The sequence below is a fragment of the Acinonyx jubatus genome, chromosome A3 (assembly GCF_027475565.1).
Source record: "Acinonyx jubatus isolate Ajub_Pintada_27869175 chromosome A3, VMU_Ajub_asm_v1.0, whole genome shotgun sequence".
Taxonomy (NCBI): domain Eukaryota; kingdom Metazoa; phylum Chordata; class Mammalia; order Carnivora; family Felidae; genus Acinonyx; species Acinonyx jubatus.
Window position 1 is genome coordinate 16,077,649 of NC_069388.1, and position 21,381 is coordinate 16,099,029.

Genomic DNA, 21,381 nt, shown 5'->3' on the forward strand with positions numbered 1-21,381 from the left:
AAGTACTTTCCTGCCCTAGTCTGCCTGCCGCATTTCTACTTATCCTGAAAACTTTAACTCGGGAACCACCCTTCTCCCTGGTAGTTTAAACAAGATACAAAATACAATTTTTTTTTTAATTTTTGTTAACATTTATTCTTTTTTTGAGAGACAGAGCATGAGTGGGAAAGGGGCAGAGAGAGAGGGAGACACAGAATCGGAAGCAGGCTCCAGGCTCTCAACTGACAGCACAGAGGCGGACGCGGGGCTCAAACCCACAAACTGTGAGATCATGACCTGAGCCGAAGTCAGACGCTCAACCGAGCCACCCAGGCGCCCCCAAAATACAATTATTTTAAAACTATTATGATTCTATTTATATAAAATGTCCAGAATAGGCAGATATCTAGAAATAGAAAGTAGATCAGTGGTTACCTGGGGCTGGGGGTTGTAGGGCTGGGGGTGTTGAGAATGATGACAAGGGGTACAGGGTTTCTTTTCAGGGTGATGAAAATGATCCAAAATGGACTGTGTTGATGTTCATACAACCCTGTGTATCACCTACTGAGTTGTATACTCTAACGGGGTGAGTTGTATGGTGTGTGAATTCTATCCCAATAAGGCCATTATAAAATAAAAATAAAGATGAGATTATACCATTAGAAATAATGACAAAACAAATAATACCAAGATATTATAAAGAGAGTTCCAGAAGCTACCTGTGTGAAGACACAGATTATTCTCCATGCCCAGCCCTCATATTCTTCAGACCCCCATGCAAACATCCAAGCCCACACCTTGCACACAAGCACACAAAACATTGGCATTTTTCTTTCTTAACCCATTTCCCTACTGTAACCAGCAGGAACAATGGTGGGGGAAAAGGACTCACCGTGGGCAGCTGGCCCGACAGCAGGTGGCTGTCCTGGGCCAGCATGTTGGACACCATGATGGCTGGGAGGTCCATGGCCTGGTAGGAGTAGGCAGGGAGGAGTCCGTTGGGCGTGAGGCCGTGGCACAGCGAGTGGTAGCCAGCTTCGTGGTCCCCCAGGTGCAGGAGGGATGGCTCAGGGAGGTTGGGAGGTGTTATCGGGGGGATCTCATAGTCTTCGTTGCTCTCACTCTGGCTGTTGTAGGTCTAAAACATCAAAGGGGCATATTGTTAGGAGTCAGTGTCTTACAACTGCAGAACATGTTTAATAGCACCAATAAGAGCAGCAACAATGGTAACAACTTCTTGGCAAAGCAAAGAAGGGATGATCCCTCTGCAAGGCAGACAGTCAAGATGGCCCTATGACTTGGTCAGATTCCTGCCCCATCTCTAAATGGGTGCTCCCTCTCACTAGAGGGTCTGTATACAAAAACCTGCCCTCCTGGAGAATGGGACCAGCTCTTGTTCCTTCCCCTCTCTTCTTCATTTTCCATTCAGATCTGGCCACTGCAGCCCACTTTGAGCCCATCTTCCTATACCCACCCATTTTACAGATGGGAGAATTCAGGTCCAAGAGGAAAGTGGCAGGGGAAAGACACCAGAGGAAAGACACCAGAGGTACTGGCTCCGTTGGAAGAGCATGTGCCTCTTGATCTCAGGGTTAAGTTCAAGCTCCATGTTGGGTGTGAAGAGATTACTTAAAATCTTAAAAAGACCAACAAACAAACACCAAGAGGAAAGTGGCCCATCCAAGGTTAGTTGAAGAGTTGGGATGGAGCTGAAGTATCCTGATTTCCTGCCTGGTAGTCTTCCACAGCAGTTGGATGCCTTTCCCTTGTGTGCCCTGAACACCCAGTCCAATTGGGTCCTCTCTTGGTCTTTCTCATCTTGGTAAATGGCACAAACATCCCCCAGGAGCACAAGCTAGGAGCCATACTGGACACCTTCCTCTCTAATCCTTGTTTGTTGTTTTCTCCACCTTACTGCACTGATAAGGAAGCTCCAGGACGATGCTGAATAGAAATGGTGAAAGTGGGGACCCTCGCTTTCTTCCTTATCTTAAATAGCTCAGTGTTTTACCACTGAGGTCAATGTTTGCCATAGGCTCTTACAGGAATTCTGTAACAGAGTGAGGGCGTTCCTATTTTGTCAAGGTGTTTCTTTTTCTTTCAACTGTGCATGGGTTTTTGTTGTTGCTGCTGCTGTTGTTGTTGTTTTTATTGGAATCCTTCTCCCTGCATCTACTGAAAGGCTCAAGTCACTTTTCTCCTTTAATGCAGTTAATATGGTAAATTACTTCACTTGGTTTAACATTAGAAAATGTTCAAGCAACCTTGCATTTCTGGAATAAACTTGGTCATGATGTATTACTGTTTTTATGCATTGCTGGATCTTGATTGCTGACATTTTGTTCAGGATTTTTGCATCTAGTTCATGAGTGAGACTGGCCTGTAGTTTCCCTCTTTGCCTTCTGCCCTTATTGGGTTTTGGTACCGAGGTGATGTCAGCCTGGGGGATCACTCCCCTTTTCTATATTCCGAAAGAGATCAGGGCTCAGAGAAAGGATGTGTGCAGACAGGAAGATGGATATGAGAAAACTTCTAGGAAAGAGCAGTTAGGGGACACTGAGGACAAAGGGAGGGTGTCCAAAGGACACCTGTTCAATCAGCATTCTGGAAGAGTGACAGAAGGGAAGAGGAATAACTGAAGAGATAATGGTTGGGAATATTTCAGAACTGAAGAAAGACACCAGAGGTACCGGCGAATATAATGGTAAATCTTAGAACAATCATAATACATAATGTGTAAAGGGGGGGGAATCCCACAATACCAGAGTAGAATATGGGAAATGACATCTTTCCAACATCCTTGTTTTCTTTGATAAGTTAAATATGTATGTTAGAATAACTAGGGTAGTTGAAGCCCAACACGATACCGGCTTCCTGGTAAGTAGGCTCCCAGTAAATACTTGTTGGATGAGGCCACTGAGCGCTAAGGGTGAGTAGGATTTGAGTAGAGGTGTGGCGAGAGCAAGGAGCACATGGTATCTAAACACCTCTTTGGTGTCAAAACTTTTCTCCTCAGGCACCATGTTTGAACCTCACCACAACTGCCCGGGGAAGAGCCCTGCATATCTACAGAAACATGCTCCGAGAGGATAAGCGCCTTGCCACACTCACACCCATCCTTGGACCCAGAGCCCAAGCCATCTCTTGCTCACTGGCTCCCTCTGCAGGGCTGCTGCGGGCTTATTTCACAGATGGACAACGTGCAGTCCGGGAAGAAGTGATCGTGCTGGTGGCAAAGGACATTCACAACCATCAGGAACGGGACCTAGTCTTCTGCCCCCAAGATCTGGCTCCTTCCCATCACATGAAACTGCTTCCAAGATCTGGACCAGGACTCAGGAGATGGGGCAGGAAAGGCTTGCATAGGTTTGGGGACTGACCCCTACCTCACTGCTCTATATGTACACTCCAATCTCTTTATTGCATGATCATTGCCCCTCTCTGGACTCAGTTTCTCCATTTGCATAAAGAGAGGGGAGGATGGACTCATCTCATCCATCTCAAGCTCCGTGGCTAAAAATATTAGCTACTCGATCAATATCTGTGAAATTGAATCTAATTTAATAAGGGACACACAGCTGGTACCTGAGGTTAACAGAATGGCCAGGGGAGGAGACCCAAGGAAGACTCAGTCCCTCTTGATGAAGCTCAACACATAGGTGGAAACCATGTCCTGGTAAGTCTCAGATCTTTTGTAAACAAATTCCTCAAGCTTTTTTTTTTTTTTAATCAAAAAATGTAAGTATCTAGCATTTATTGAGCATATAGTATATGCCAGGTGCAAGCACTTTACAAACATTTAATGAGTTAATTCTTACAACAATCCAATGAAGGAGGTTTCTGGTATTATATGCTCATTTTATAGATAGAGAAACTAAGACACAGAGAGGGGCGTTTACTTGCCCAAAGTCACACAGTTAGAAACAAGCCTAACTCCAGTCACCTTCCCCTTCCTCCAATTTATACTGTCTCCAAAGGAAGGTAATGTGTCCTTTCCTGTGACACAGATCCTAAGAATCTGGGTGCACATAATCCTTAGTTGCAGTGCCAAGTCATGGCCAAATTGAGGGCTTGGGGACCAAGAAACAGGCTTTGATCCAGCCTTGTTATTGAGGAACTTGGCAAAGCAACACCTCCTTCTAAATGGTGCAGATCAAAAGCACATTTCCTTACACAGGACCCCAACCCAGCCCTCTTTCTGTCTCTTACCTAGAATAACCCTCCTGACCCTTGACCACCCATCATGCAGGGTGTTTTATATGCATGCCATCTCCAATTCTGTCTTTGCTCCATAATCTCCTAGGCATGTGACACAAAACCTGGAATGTGCTCATAATACCCCAGGCATGTCTATAATGACCTCCTATGTTTCCCTAATTACAAATGTGTGTCTAATATGACCTTGGATAGCTCTCTAAACTCCCCAGGTATATCTACCCTGGTGTGGGTTATCTCCCTAATTCTCCAGGTGAGTCTACCTTGACACGGATGTCTTCCAGGTTCTCCCGGGCTCCCCAGTTTTTCCAGCTTTATTAAGATGTAATTGACATGCAATTAATTCTCCAATTCTTAAAAGAATCCTGTATTTATCTCCATTTGACAAATCAGATAATCAAGATCTAGAGGCTTCACCCAGGTTACAACACTAGGAGGGAACAGGGTCTGATCTGTATCCTCTTCAAGGAGTCTCCCGGCACCATCCCCCACTGAGACTCTGTCCACTCTGCACCCAGTGCCCACCTCCCAAATAAATACATTCTGATCATTCCATGCTTAAAAACTAGTACACCTCTACTGGAGAGTGTCTGGGGGTGGGGGAGAGAGAGAGAGAGAAAGAGATGGAGAGAGAGAATCTTCCAAACATCTTAGCATGGTTCCCTGGGGGGATGAAAATCGTTTTTCAGGTTGCGTTTTGATGCACTTTGGTGGGTGTCAATGCCAATTTTGCCTTTGAGCGCATCTCCTCCAAGACAAGGTGCCCACAGGTCAACAGGCATACTGTTATGGTTAAGGCTATGAGTGGTACAGGGCTTGGTGAAGGGAGATGGCTATAGAGGGGCAGAAAGGACAAGGGGCCAGAGTACCACCAAGTAATCAGAAATGGTGGAGGAGAGAAAGCTCTCTGTGCCCCTCTTTGCTCTTCTATGCCTAGCACCTTGCTTATAAGACCCCCATCATGATATGAACCCAACTACCCACCCTTTCTCACCCTCACCAAGAGAACTGAGCAAGGCTTTGATCAAATTTCACCAGAAATCATGGTCACCAGCTCTCTGTGGTGTTTCCATACTTCTGGGAACCAGTCCCTCCCAGCTTGTTCATTTCCATGGCTGTTCTCCCAAGCCTGTCTTCTTTCCTCATCCTCTAGCACCTTCTCTGCCCCTTCTCCCAGTGCAGATGACCAGATGACCTTCTACTTCGCAGGGAACACAGAAAATAACTCTAACAGCATCCTGATGCCAGAACCACAAACTTGCCCATTTGGTACCAACTTGCTTCCTGTTGTGATGCCAGAAGAGCCACCCCTCTTTCCTAAGGCCAAGCTCCTTGCTTCTATAGGTGATGATCCTTCCCCATCTGTCCAAGGACCTTGGGCATCCCATTAACCCTTCTTGCTCCTGGCTTTTTGGCCTCCCCCTCTGCTGGACCACTGTCATCAGCACTGAAACATGCCCATCTCTCTCTGGTCTTGCACACTCCCCCATCCCTCTCCAGCTGCTACCACCTCCTTCTGGTCCATACCTGTCTTCCTAAAAGGGCTGTCCTCACCTGTAGCCCCCTCTTCCTCATCTCCCACTCACTCCACAGCCCACTGGGACCTGCCTCCTCTGCCATGTTTCCAGCTCCAATCTTGACACCCATCTGAGCTCCAGATCTGAGCATCTAAACACCCCCCCTCACCCAATATTTTCACCTAGTGTCTCACAAGCCACTCAGGGTCAACATGTGCAAAGCTGTAGTCATGTTGCCCTCCCCTACCCTGCACCTGTGTTTCCCTCATCCAGTCCTCCATTCAGTTAATAAAGCTACAGACTTGGGGCTTACCCTTGGTCATTCCTCAAATCTAGTGAAACTCCTCTAAACTATCTTTTCAACATACCCGTTTTTCTCCATTCCCACCGCCACTGCCCTGGTCCAGGCCACACTGTCTCTTACCCGAACAAATGCAGCAGCCTCTGTCCTGGCCTCCCACAGCCCACTCCTTTCCCTGCCAGTTCATCCCCTCCATGTGGCCAGAGGGGTCTCTAGAAAGACGATCACCCCAGCATGCCACTCCCATGCTTACAATGCTTTTGATGGCTCCCCACTGTCCTGAGGATAAAGCCCCCCCAGTCCCAAACATGGCTCTGTCATCCTCACGTGGCTGCCCCCCACCACCCCTGTAGCCACAGTGACCTTGCCTGCCTCCAGGGCCTCACGTAGACTGTTCCCTCTGCTGGAATGCTGTGGCCACCACACGCTGTCCCTTCATCTAATTTCTAGTCACCTCTCCACAACAGGTTGGTTTAAATGGTTTCCCTGATACTCTCTAGAGTGGCTCACAGCCCCTTACATGCCTCCAGGTGGCTCTGCATTCTCTTTGGAAGCACTCATCAAACCTGCAGTTAACTAACTGCTTACATAATTATTTGGTTCAAGTTCAATGTGAGTTCTGCTAGGACAGCCCTTGTTGGTCCTGTTTCCCAGAACCTGACACAAAGTAAGAGCTCAAGAATAATTAGTTGAGCGCAGGTATGAGCCAGGCCCCAGGGCAGACACCATGAGCATACACCTCACTCAACCTTTGTGACTGCCCTGGACACAGGTGATATTTGTCCCCACTGCACAGGAATACAGTGTGTGGTGAAGCTCAGGAGGGCCTGAGTTTGAATCCTGGCTCTGCCACACTCTAGGTATGTGACTTGAAGCACACTACTTAACCTCTCTCTGCCTCAGTTTCCTCATCTGTGAAAGGAAGGTAATAACAGCAGGTGCTACAGGGCTGTGTAAAAAGTAACTGTGTAAAAAGTACTGACAATGCCTGGCTGTGTAAAAAGTAACTGTGTAAAAGTCCTGACTCAGCCCTCTCAGTGCCGGCTGTAATTGTCGCCATTGTTGCCCTTGCTCAGAGTTCCAGAGATGTTAAGGAACTACTCCAAGAACACATAGCTCATGTACTTGGTACCCACACTGGGAATGGTCTGCACACCTCCTCCGCATGCCCCAGGCTTGCACACCATGGGGTGACGTCTGTCTTTGGCCTGATGGGCTGAGGGATGACTGGTTTTAGGTGGGACTCAGCCATGGGCCTCATATCATCCCAGAAAGCAGGGTCCCAGGAAGCCTCCCCCTGCTCCCCTACCCATCCTGCAACAAGACTCCCCTGTTCACATTCCCCCTCTTCGGCCCCTTGCTTGTGCTCCCCACAGTATCACACACATCTCCAATTATCTTTTATTCTTTACTTCCCTTTTACTTGTGACCCCCCCAACCCCACCCTGACCCCCTGAAGACAGGGGCGAGACTGTCTCGTCACCAGCACCTAGCATAGCACATGGTACACAGTAGGTGCTCAGTTAGAATGTGGTGAGTGAGCACATCAGATAGGGAGGGTACCAGGCTTCAGGTTGAGAGCTCACCTAGGTCCCTCCCGGCAGACTGGAAACCCTTCAGTTATCCATGGCTCATGTCTCTCTCCACCACCGCCTTCCTGCCTGCTCCCTGCCCCCACAGCTCCCAGAACAGGTGCTAGTACGGAGCATGTGCCCAATGAGATTTGAACGACTGCACGAGTCCATTCCTTTTTTTAAAACCCAAAATCTCAACACACTGGAACCAACCCAACCAGCCAGAAGCCTTTTGCAAAAATAAGCATATGTTGTATCAAAATATTGGAATAACACAATTATGACAATTCATTTAAAAAGGTGATTAGCACACTTAAAAATAACTAAACATGCAAACACTACATGTCTCCCTCGGATGCAATCAAATCCTAAATGCGTGACACCTGAATACCAACCCGCTTGGCTACTGCTTCTTACTAAGCACCTAGTGTGTGCCAGCCATTGAAGCCCAGCTTTTCCACACGCATTCTCCATTTAACCCGCATCCATTCTGCAAAGAACTCACATGACTATTCTCTCCAGGTGAAGAAGGGGAAGCTCAGAAAGTGGGGGTGTCGTGTCTCTGGTACGTCCTGGATGGGATTCAAACCCAGGTCTTGTGACTCTGAATTCAGCACTGCCCCACACTGGATCAGAGGCTTCTTCAAGATTCATTTCTCACTCCTCCTAAGAAAGAGATGGGCTTCCCTGCCTCCACCCTTGCTATGGTCTTTTCTCCCTCGGGGGCCAGAATTATCCTGTTAAAATTTCAGATCGCAGCACTCCTCTGCTCACCACCCTCCAGTGGTCCCCTTGTCACTCAGAGGAAGAACAGGGTCCTTACAATGGCCTCCTACCACATGCCATATGGTCTAACGCCCTCACGCACACCTCGGTCTCCCTCACCTCCCTGACATCCCCCACCATTCTCCTGGTTCATGCCACTCTGGCCACACGATGCATGATTCTGCCTCAGAGCCTTTGCACTGCTCTCTGGAACACTCTTCTCACAAATACTCACACGGCTCCTTCCTTTGCCACTCATGTTTACTCAAATATCCCCTTCTCAATGAGTTCGACCCTCACTGTTCAATTTAAAATCGCAAACCACGGCCATGATCCATTTTCTGTTTGTTTTGATCACTTTTGTGTGTTTATCAATTTCTAACACCTTACACATTTTATTGATTACCTGTCTCACCCCATTAGAATGCCAGCTCCATGATGGAGGAGATTTTCATCTGTTTTGGTCATTGCTGTATCCCCAGTTTCTTCAACAGTAATGAGTGCTCAAAAAGTAAATGAATGAGTGAACAAATGAACTTCTCACCAAATGCCAAGAAGCAAGAATAGTAAGAAAATGAATGGACTGGCAGACCATGAAGATTCTCCATGTGGGGGAAGGCTTATCTTGGCTGTGACCCAGGGGAAGGACAGGTGGTTTGAACCAGGCCAGCATTCCTCCTTCCCCAGAAGTGGTGCATGAAAAACCATAACTGATTGTCCTTTGTGGGGAGTGGTTGAGGAGAAGAAGCATTGAGGCAAATGGCAGGGCCAGGTTGTGAAGTTTACAAACACGCAAGAAGTTAGAGCTCGCCAACCACACAGAGGTGGGTTATGAGGCTGCGAGAATCACCTTGTTCCCCAATTTCCCCATTTGTGGTTCTCTTTCCAAATAACTAAGGAATGGGAATTCAGAGCAGAGCAATATTTCTTGGGTAGAAGGGGCATGCAGAAGGACAGACTGCCACAGGCTCTTCATGCACCAGGAAGGGAATTCCAGGAAGGGAAGAATGCTAGGCTGATTCCAGTATGTGGCTTTCCCTTTGGGTCAGGAAAGGGTAAGTCTTCCCCTGTAGTTTCTAGGAGGAAGAATCTTCAGTAAACATCAAAGGCAATGACTCCTTGAGATGGGGCGGGGTAAACAGGGGCAAAGGGGAGGTCTCTGGGCCTTGAGGAGGGGCTAGAGAAGAACGAATCCAAGAATAGCCAATGGGCCAGAAGCCTGTTGTGGTGATAAGCTTATGTTCTATGAAATCATCAGAATATACTCTTTCACTTACTACAACAAAATGACAAACAAATCAAAAATTCATCCATAGGGAGTAAAATATACATACTGTGCGCATATGTGTGTGTGTGTGTGTGTGTGTGTGTGTGTGTGTATTCTTTCAAATTGTTCCTTTCTGAAGCAAATACTGTCAAAGCTCAAACCTAGAGAATGAAAAGTAAACCCAAAAAAGGAATTTTAGAAGGAGTGAGCTCAGAAACCACTACAGTTTATATTCATTCAAAATAGCTATTGTTAAGGTGACTGCAGGATTTAATGTGACTATTTTCTAAGGATTGCTAAAATAGAAGAGATAGCATAGGGATTAAGAAGTTAATAATGATCACCAACTAAAAATCTGGAGGATTTCAGCTAGAAGCTGTGTCTTCTTTCCTTAAAGAAGCAAATTACAGATACTGATTATTTACAGTGTAAGGAAAAGTTGTTTAAATATATTTGTTACAATTTTTAAACTTTATGGAGGTGAAATTCCTGTCACATAAAGTTAACCATTTAAAAATTAAGACTTCAATGGCTTTTAGTATGTTCCCAGTGTTCTGCAACCATCCCTTCTACCTAGTTCCAGAACATTTTCATCACCCCAAAGGGAAACCTCATAGCCATTAAGCAGTTTCTATTCTTCCTGGCCCCTCCAACCCCTGGTAACCACCAATCTGCTTTCTCTTTCAGTGGATTTACCTATTCTGGATAGTTTTATATAAATGGAACCATATATGTGACCTTTTGTATCTGGTTCCTTTCACTTAGCACAATGTTTTCGAGGTTCATCCATACTGTAGTGTGTTATCACTTCATTCCATCTTCTGGCTCAATAATATTCCATTGTATGTAAATACCACAATTTGTTTCTCCATTCATCCACTGATGGACATGTGGGCTAGTTCCATCTTTTGGCTATTGTGACTAGTGCTTCTTTGTGTATATATATTTGTTAGAGTCCCTCTTTTCAGTTCTTTTGTGTATATAGCAAGGAGTGGAATTGCTGGGTTTATGGCAATTCTACATCTAACTATGAGAAACCATCAAACCATTTTTCACCCAGCAACATCTGAGAGTTTCAATCTCTCCACATCCTCACCACCAACAACTTATGTTCCACTATTTTTTTTTACAGCTATCCTAGGGGGTATAAAATGGTATCTTCTCATAGTTTTGATATGTATTTCCCTAAAGACCAATGATGCTGAGCATGTTTTCATGTGTTTCCTGGCCACTTGCATATCTTCTTTGAAGAAATGTCTGTTCAAATCTTTTGCACATTTTAAAATTTGGTTGTCTTTGTGTTGTTGTATTATAAGAGTTCTTTATGTATTCTAGATACACACTCTTATAAGATATAGGATTTGCACAGGTTTTTCTCCCAATCTGTAGGCTGTCTGTTCACCCTTCTCATAATGTCTGTGGATGCACAAAGTGTGTAATTGTCATGAAGTCCAATTCATCTAATTTTTCATCAATTCATCTTTTGTTGCTCATACTTTTGATGTCATACCTAAAAATCCACAGCTAAATCCAATGTTATGAAGGGTTATCCCTATGTTTTCTTCCAAGATGTTTATGGCTTTAGCTCTGAGACTAAGGTAATGAGTCCATTTTGACTTAACTTTTGCATATGGCAGGAGGTAAAGTTCAACTGCATTATTTTGCACATGGCCATTCAGTTGTCTCAGAACTATTTGGTAAAGACTATTCTGTCCCCACCGAAGGGTGTTGGGATCTTTGTCAAAAAATTAATTGGCCATATATGTAGGTAGAGGTTTATTCCTGGACTATTTTGATTCTATTCTATTGATCTGTATGTCTATCCTTGGAACAGTACCACACTGTTCTGACTATTGTGGCTTTGTAGAAATTAGGAAATGTGTGTTATTCAACTTTTCTCTTCTTTTGCAAGATTTTTGTGGCTACTCAGGGTCCTTTGGAGTTTCATATGAATTTGAGGATCATCAATTACATTTCTGCCCCAAAAGCTTGGTAGAAATTTGATAGAGATTATACTCAATCCGTAGCTTGCTTGCATGGTATTGCAATCTTACCAAAATTATGATTTCCCATCCATGAATATGGGATGTCTTTCCCATTTTTTAGGTCTTCTTTAATTTCTCTCATGAATGTTTTGTAGTTTTCAGTGTTCTAAGTCTTTCACCTGCTTGGATAAATTTATTCCTACATATTTTCTTCTTTTTAACACTATTATATATGGAGTTGTTTTCTTGGTTTCCTTTTAGGACTGCTAATTTCATTGTATATAGAAACATAACTGATTTTTGTGTGCTAGTCTTGCACCCTGAAACTTTGCTGAATTCACTGATTAGCTATTTTTGTTTATAATTTTAAGGGAAAGCAGAAACTCCACACCGTTGGAGGAATCAAAATAAAGGAAAAGAAAATGGAATCTGATCAACCTAACAAAAATCTGAAAAGAAAAAAAGAAAATAGGAATGAAGTATGAAACATGATAATAAAGAACCTTCATAAAATGACAGCACTAAGGTTAAATATTACTAATCACAATAAATATGAATGATTTTAATCTGTTTGTTAAAAGATCAAAATTAATATTTTGGTTAAAATAAATGAATCCGGCATATGTCATTTATAATAGACATGCCCAAAGTAAAATGACACAGAAGGTTAAAAATAAACAGATATGTCGGGTAAGTAAAAAGCAGACGTGGCAAAATTAGTAACAAATCAAGTACAATTCAGGTCAAAAGCACTGAGGGAACTAAGAGAAATACTTAAGTTGATAAAGGATACATTCTACTAAGAAGAAATGACAGACATAAACTTTTATGTAGACTGATAAACCACAGGAATATAAAATGTAAAGGACTGTTAGAGGTACAAAGATGATTCAACAAAATCATAAACACAACAAGACACTAACACTCCTCTTCAAAAATTGATAAATCAATCAGATATAAATCAGTAAGGATACAAGAGCTGAATAAGACGATTCACCCTCTTGATTTCTTCCACTATTTAAAGAACACATATTCTTTTCAAATGTCCCTAGAACACTTAAAAAACATGACAATGTATTAGCTACATAGATAATCTCAAATTTTTCAAAAGGTAGAAATGATATAGACCACACTCTACTATCTAAATGTACTAACCTAGTTTTTAACAAAAAACAAATAAGGTAGAGAAAGAAGGAATAGAAAAAATTGGAGGGAGGCAGATGCTCTTAAATCCTTGGACCCTTTAAGAGCAATCTTTTTTATTTTTGAGAGAGAGAGTGAGCACAAGTGGGGGAGGGGCAGAGAGAGAGGGAGACACAAAATCCGAAGCTGGCTCCAGGCTCTGAGCTGTCAGTATAGAGCCCTATGCGGGGCCCAAACTCACAAACCATGAGATCATGACTGGAGCCGAAGTTGGACGCTCAGCAAACTAAGCCACCCAGGTGCCCCAAGAGCAATCTTCTAAATAACTTTTGGGTTAAAGAGGAAACCAAAACTGAAATTACAGACAATGAGAACACTATCTGACAAAACCTGTGAGAAGTGAACAATGAAAAATGTATAACATTTTACCTAAGTAAACTTATCAGAAGGCAAGAAAAACAAACAAACAAACAAACAAAAAACTCAATACTCAACTCAAGAAGCTAGACATGGAAACAAAATAAACCAAAAGTCAGAAGAAAGAGGAATAAAACAAAAATTTTGATAAATTTAAGGAACAGATGGGTGTTTTTAAAAAGGCTAACAAAAGGGAAAACCACTGACAAAAAAAGAAAAGAGAGAATACCCAAAAGGGAATGAAAAATATACCGATCCTTTGAAAGTCAATGATAATTCCTTTGTAATGTAGTATAAAGCTAATTTTCATAAATGTTTATTATCTCCAGCTTAATTCTGTTAAATTGTCTAAATTTCTGCTTGATCCTTGGTTTATGAGGTAAAAATGTCTGCTGTGATTGTGATTTGATCAATTTCTTCTTGTATTTCTGTTTCATTTCTGCTTCATCTGTTTCAGAGCTATGTCATTAAGTATTTACAGATTGCTGATATCTTTCTGGGGAAGTATGCCTTTCACAATGTGATGGTTTCCTACTTTATCCAGGTAATGCTTCCAGAAGGTTCTCAGACTGAAATTTGGACTCCACTTCCATCATCCACCCCCATGTTGTATAAGACAAAGGAGGAAGATTCACTGGGGGGGCATCTATAGCAGTAGGGGAGCCCCACCTTCGAGCCGAGCAAGAAAGGTCCCCAATGGCACAGCTCGCTGGGACTCAGGATACAGCACAAGACAGGAGGTGGTACCTCACTCCCTGGTGAAGCTTGGCAAGAAAGAGCTCTCAGGAGGACCCAGCTTGTGTCCCCAGAGTTGAGAGGCTCAGGAGGTTTTGGGGAGATGGGAGGATAGCTGGCACTGCCTGAAATGGCAGAGATTGAGAGAATAAAAGAGAGAGACAGGGACAGACAACAATCTGCAGGTGCATGGTTTGGCAAGGCAAGGCAAGGCAAGGCAACGATGTGTGAGTGGTCCTGGAGAGCAAGTGAAAGCTGAGGAAGGCAGGGGCTGAAGGCATCTGAAAGGGTCCCACCCAAGACAGCGGCCTGATACGATATGGAGGCCTCGGCAGTAGGTGTACTAGCCGTGGAGCAGGTCATGAGCTGCAGTGTGAACCCCAGCTCAGTGTGCCTCATGGAAAGAACCAGTGTGTGAAAATCGGCTAGAACAGCAGGCATGGATGGTAGGACACTAGTCGGCAAGATGTTCTGACCCTACTTCTTGAGCCCCACCTCGCCCTGCCCGATCCCAGGGTCTCCAGCAGCAGCAGAGGAAGTAGGCGTGGTAGGAAAGGGAACCGACCACCCTCATTCTCACAGCAGGTTCCCAAGGCCATGAGCCCGGAGGAAGGAGTGAGGGATGGATCTCTGCCTTCTTGTACAAGTCCAGCCTGCTGAATAACCTGAGTGACAGCAACAATACCTTGCACTGACACAGGACTTTGGGGTTCCAAATGCTTTTATGTATTTCAAATATTTTTCCCAAAAAATGCTTGAAGTTTCTTGGAATACATAATCAGTGAGTACTGGGTTGTTGGCTTTCTTTCTTTCTCTTTCTTTCCTTTCCTTTTCTTTTCTTTCTTTCTCTCTCTCTCTCTCTCTCTTTCCTTTCTTTTCTTTCTCTCTCTTTCTTTTCTTTCTTTCTTTCTCTCTTCCTTTCTTTCTTTCTCTCTTTCTTTCATTTGCAGACAGAATGTTGGCTTTGGGGTTAGTCTGACCTGGGGGAATTCCAGTCACTTACTTGCTGAGGGACCTCTGGCAACTTATCCAAAACTGTCTACTCCTGAGTGTCCTTATCTATGAAACTCCACCTAACCGCTGAGAGAACGACACAAGGAAACAGATGTGAAAACACATGAACAGAAAATCAACATGATCCCCTCCCCCATACCCAAGGAGGGGGAGAAAAGACATCAGGTGGTAAGCACAACAAGTGCTAAATATCTTTTCCACTTTACAGATGAAGAAACTGAGGTTCAAAAGGGCAAAATGACTTATCCGAAGTCGCACGGGTAGCTTTTATGGAAATAAAGACAGGAAGCCCTATCTGGAGCCAACACGTGCTCTGCCATTATTTGCACCCCTCCCAACACACACGTTAATCCTGATTAGCCCGGGTCAGTCCTGTTTATGCCTCTTGTCTCAGGGTAATCTTTCATAGCGCCTTCTTTCACCCCCAAATCATCCTGGCTTGGTGGCGCCTGGGTGGCTCAGTCGGTTGAGCATCTGACTCTTGATTTTGCCTCAGGTCATGATCCCAGGGTTGTGGGATTGAGCCCGACACTGGGCTCTGCACTGCATGTGGAGCCTGCTGGAGATTCTCTCTTTCTCTTCCTCTGCTCCTCTCCCCTGCTCACACTCTATCTAAAATAAAACTTAAAAGGGGCACCTGGGTGGCTCAGTCGGTTGGGCGTCCGACTTCGGCTCAGGTCATGATCTCGCGGTTTGTGAGTTCGAGCCCCGCGTCGGACTCTGTGCTGACAGCTCTGAGCCTGGAGCCTGCTTCCGATTCTGTGTCTCCCTCTCTCTCTCTGCCTCTCCCCTACTTTCTCTCTGTCTCTGTCTCTCAAAAAAAATTTTTTTTTAATTTTAAATAAAAACTAAAAAAATAAAATTGTCCTGGTTTGGACGATAAATTACACGGCTACCCTATCACCCTACTATTTTCACAAGTAAAATCCACACCCTGTAAGAACATCTCAGTGAAAAGACTGTCATTCAATTCAGTGTTTCCTGGCTCTGTTTTCAAAACAAGGAAACCTTATCCAAGGAAAACCTTACCCAAACCTGAAATCCCATCAATAGGAGCAGGGCACCCAGCGCTATAACTTATTATGTGTACAGCAATTTTATGAATTCAGTGGGGAATGAAATGCAATTTTGTCAGGCTTGTCTGTGTCCATAATGACCAAGCCAAATTAATCATCTTGGATAATACCCCTGTGTCGCCTGTCCCAGAGATGTGTAATAGAATCTTTCGGATTCATGTCTCGCAGTACATCGGAGCTGGAGTATTGCTGCACTTCTGAAAATCAGTACAATTATGCCTTCTTGTTGGGCTATCATTTTCCCGGACTCAAAATGCTTCTTAAAAATAAATAAATAAACAAATAAAAGCTCATACCATATATAAACAAAATGGAAATGAAAAAGCCATATTGTTAAAATTACACGTGGATTCTGGAGGAATGGGAGGGGGGAGTAACATCATTTTAAGCCTTTATTTACAGGCAGAACTCCCAAGCTGTGTCAAGGGAGTGAAGGAGGGAGTAGAACACTCCCCTGCTGGTGGTTCTGACCCTGAAAAGCTTAGATCAGAGGCATCACAATGTGACAATGGCCGCCAGTCACATTAGCCATGAGGGTTTAAAAAAATTTTTTTTAATCTTTATTTATTTTTGAGAGAGAGAGAAACAGATTGTGAGTGGGGAGTGGTCAAAGAGAGAGGGAGACACAGAATCTGAAGCGGGCTCCAGGCTCTGAGCTGTCAGCACAGAACCCGATGCAGGGCTTAAACTCAAACAGTGAGATCAGACTGAGCTGAAGTTGGATGCTTAACCAACTGAGCCACCCAGGTGCCCCAGCCATGAGTTTTGTTTACTAAAACTCTATCTGGGAACAAACATGATAATCTCCATGTGTTTTTGCTTGAGAAATCATCTGACACTCTGAGCTTGAGGTAGCTTTCCGGACTGATATACCTGGGGGGAAGATGGGGGGATGTTTCTGGAAAAATGATCCATGAGTGGTGGAGCTGCCTTCTTCTTTAGGAGGAAACAGTCCCAGCAAGTAGAAAAGCTGAGGATAACTTGGGACCACAGCATTCCAGTCAGGGGGGTGCCTGAGCACCAGGCATCTCTCCATTTTATAGATAAGGAAGTTCATTTTTCCAGTAAGTGGCAGAGTTTCATTTATTTTAATAACATATGTTTAAAATATTTATTCACTTTTGAGAGAGTGAGCAGAGGGGGAGGGGCAGAGAGAGAGGAGGACTGAGGATCTGAAGTGGGCTCCATGTTGACAGCAGCGAACGAGCTCGACGTGGGGCTCAAACTCAGGAACCACGAGATCATGAACTGAGGGGAAGTTGGATGCTCGACTGACTGAGCCACCCAGGCTCCCCTTAATAACATATTTTTTATAATCACCTACCCAACTGCCTCTTTGACAGTTTCCCTTGGATGTCCTAGAGGACAAGTCAGCAAACTTTTTCTGCAAAGGTACAGACAATAAATCTTTTTTGGCTTGTAAGTCATGTAATCTCTGTCACTATTCATCTCTGTTGCTGGAGCATGGAAGTAGCCATAGACAATATTTAACCTAACAAATACAGCTGTGTTCCAATAAAACTTTATTTACAAACAACAAGTAGAAGACCAGATTTGACCTATGGGGCCATGGTTTGCTGAACCCTGTCCTAAAGGTGGTTTCTCTTTCCCATCAAACCTCTCCCATCTAACACACAAGAGTCTTGACTTTTAAAAAAATACATATTCCCCATTCCCTTCACCAGAATGTATATTCTGCTGTAACGTCGCTGATTAACCCGGGACCAAGAACAGTGGTTGCACATAGTATGGCCTCAATAAACATTTGCAGAATGAAACAATACATGAATGAATGAGAACCGGGGATTGGACTGCCGTGTTCACACTCGTATCTCTAGCACCTAGAACACTGCCTGACACAAGGTAGCTGCTCAGTAAATATTGTTTTGAATGAATGATTGCATGAATGAATGTACTGACAGCCTGCTGTTACGCGGGGCTGGGCTCTTCACCACCTTCCCGGTAAGCTCTAAGAAGTCAGCAAACATCTGAAGTGGTCTTCCCCTTAGAAAGGCTTCTCAGAATGAAACAATGCTCACAAGGGCTTCCTGGTTCCATGTTCTCATCTTAGAAATCATCTTCCTATGAAGGCGCTTGAGTCCCAGCTCTGCCCCTGATGGGCTGTGTGGCCTTGGGAAAGTCACTGCCCCCCATTTTAGTGTTCAGTTACACCACACATGAAAAGAGAGAGTTGGACCAAGGGATTTTTAAACCTAAACTGAATTCACGTATGTGCCATTGGTTTGCAGGTCCACAGGCAGGCATGAGGCAGCACTAATTTTAAAAGCATTTAAAAATGATGAGTAGGCTCTCCAGTTATTTCCATGTTAAAATAGCTTCTGGAAAAAAAAATTATGTCTATTTGCAGCCTTTTTTTCTTTTCCATCTCTACCTTTTGAAAACTACAGAAGTGGCATCATCTAAAAATGTGCTAAGCCAGCTGCCTGAATACGAAGGCGCTGAAGTTTTCAGAGACTGGCCTTTGTGAGTGCTCTAGGCTCTGTGACACACGGCTAAGTAGGCAAGTCCCCCCATCCATGCTGCTCCAGGGACACTGCCCTGCTCAGACCCTTCCAAGGCTCACTGCCTTCAGAGCAGGGTCCCAGTATCTTTCTGGTATATGAGGCCTCCTGGACCAGATCCTGCAATATCAATCACCTAACACCAAGCGTAGTGAGCCCACTGCAGCCCCCAGACAATGCATACTCTGGTATCACCAGACTCCTGGAGATGCTGGACCCTCCACTTGGGCCACTGTCTACCCCCAGATGACACTTGCTCCTGCTCAGAATCACCACAACACCCTTGTGCCTTCCCAAGTGGTAGTACCAAGGACTATGCCCAGCACTCTAAGCCTACTCTGAGCAGAATGGAGCAAGGCCTCCTCCTATAGCCTGGACCCCCATGCTCCTGTTAATATGCCCCAAAGTCCCCACAGGAAACCCAGAGTTCATCCACTCCCCTAAGGCTTATTAAGTGGCCCTCTGTGAACGAAGCTTGTGTAGTCCTGCTTCTCTGCACTTTTGTTCAAATAATAATAATAACAGCAAGCATTTATATAGATAGTGCTTGTGAGGTGCTAAGTGTATCCTTGTTCTACAGACTTTTCATACATCAATTTATTAGTCTTCACAATAACTCTATGAGGCAGGTGCTATTACTCCATTTCACAGAGAAAGAAACAGAGGCACTGAGAGTGAAACTCAATGGAAGTGACACCACTGGGAAGGGACAGAGCCAAGTCCCAACTCAAAAGTTACACTCCAGGGATCTGAATCCCGCTGACAACCACCAATGAGCTCAGGAGCAAACCTCCCTTCAGTCAAGCCTTCCGATGAGGCTGCAGCCCTGATCACCACACGAACTGCAGCCTAGTGAGAGGTCTGGAGCCAGAGGCACCCCGTTAATGCAAACCTGGGTTTCTCACCTATGGGAACTACACGATGATTAACATGTGTTGTTTTTAAATGTAAAAGTTTAGCTAATGAATTGGTACCCTTAATGACTGTGAGTCTGCACCTTTATAAAAAGCAGAGACTAGGCCCCCACATGTGCAATGCAGAGCCTCCGTGTTGATTCTGTCTCCACAGGTAGCTCCTGGCTGCATCCTCTCTCGTTCTCTGATTGCTCCTCTCTGGTGGTCCTCAGGGTGTGCCTACACCTGTGCTCTACCCGCCTTGTGAACCCTACTTCCTCTTAATGCTTGAGGGAAACAGTGTACCTTAGGCCCTGCTTCTCAACCCATAATGTGCACACAGATCACCTGTGGAACTTGGTAAATGCAGGTTGTGATTTAGGAGGTTGGGGTGTGACTTGACATGCTGCATTTCCAACAAGCTCCAGGGGATGCTGCAGGTCTGTGGGTCACACTGTGGACAGCAATGCCATAGGCATTAAAAGCATATGCTTTGACCTGGACAGACCATGGTTCAAATTCCAATGCTGTCATATCCTGGCTAGGAGTCCTCAACCTCTGAGAGGTGGAGAAACAGGAACCCTCTTGCACTGTTGGTGGGAATACAGACTGGTGCAGCCACTCTGGAAAACAGTATGAAGATTCCTCAAAAAATTAAAAATAGAACTACCCTATGATCCAGCAAAAGCACTGCTAGGAATTTACCCAAGAGATACAGGAGTGCTGACGCATAGGGGCATATGTACCCCAATGTTTATAGCAGCACTTTCAACAATAGCCAAATTATGGAAGAGCCTAAATGTCCGTCAACTGACAAATGGATAAAGAAGATGTGGTTTATATATACAATGGAATACTACTTGGCAATGAGAAAGAATGAAATATGGCCCTTTGCAGCAACATGGATGGAATTAGACGGTATTATGCTAAGTGAAATAAGTCAGTCAGAGAAAGACAGATACCATATGTTTTCACTCATATGTGGACCTTGAGAAATTTAACAGAAGACCATGAGGGAGGGGAAGGGGGAAAAAAGTTACAGAGAGGGAGGGAGGCAAACCATAAGAGACTCTCAAATACTGAGAACAAACTGAGGGTTGATGGGGGGTGGGGGAGAGGGGAAAGTGGGTGATGGGCATTGAGGAGGGCACCTGTTGGGATGAGCCCTGGGTGTGGTATAGAAACCAATTTGCCAATAAATTATATTTATAAAAATAAAACAAGGAAAACAATAAAAAAAAATAAAATAATTTTTTTAAAAAGACCTACCCAAAGTCACATAATAAATGACAGTTATGTGGAACCCCAAACAGAACCCTGTGTTCTGACTTCCAGGGCAGAGTCTTGAAACTGCAGCTAACCCCACCCTCCTGAGCTCTGGGCCTGGACATGTCTGGGTGTGTGCATGCATAACCCTTGGGTGCTTACATACAAGTCTACACATGTGATCATATGTGTCTGCAGACATGCACAAATGTGTACATCAATGTGTCTAAACATCAGCACGTGTGCCAGTGGATTTGTGAGAGTTGTCCATTCATTCCCTCCCTCCCTCCCCCTTTTTTAACGCAGCTCCTACTACGTGTCAGGTCTCTGCTGCCACAATACCAACAGTCTAGGAGGGAGGCAGCCATAAACAAATAAACGCAAATAAAAATGTAATTTGTGTGTGCATCTGTGTATAACAGCCCCAAGGGCTGGGTGCTATTATTCTTGCCATTTCATTGGGGAAACCGAGGCACCAAGAGGTTAAGTAACTTGCTCAGAGTCACAAAGCGATGCTTAATGCGTGAAAAGGTATGTATCGGCAAGTGTGCCCATATGAGTGCGACATGCACATATGCTCGTATTTGTGTGTGAAGGATTCTTTTCCACAGACATCCTCACATATTCCATAAACAAGATTTCCTGGTACCACAACACAGCATCCCAAAAACACACACATGCACACACACTTTCTTTTCTTAGATGTTCATAT

At 44.4% G+C, this 21,381-nt stretch overlaps 1 protein-coding gene across 3 annotated transcripts in view; it reads right to left on the bottom strand.

The window, feature by feature from the left end:
• The window catches only part of TOX2 (TOX high mobility group box family member 2), a 134,674-nt gene that overhangs the window by 47,229 nt on the left and 66,064 nt on the right, over positions 1-21,381 (bottom strand). For all 3 annotated transcript variants that reach the window (XM_027070147.2, XM_027070146.2, XM_027070145.2), the window contains exon 3: positions 872-1,117. In XM_027070147.2, the coding sequence (XP_026925948.1) occupies positions 872-1,117 (246 nt within the window). The remainder of the gene's footprint in view (positions 1-871; positions 1,118-21,381) is intronic.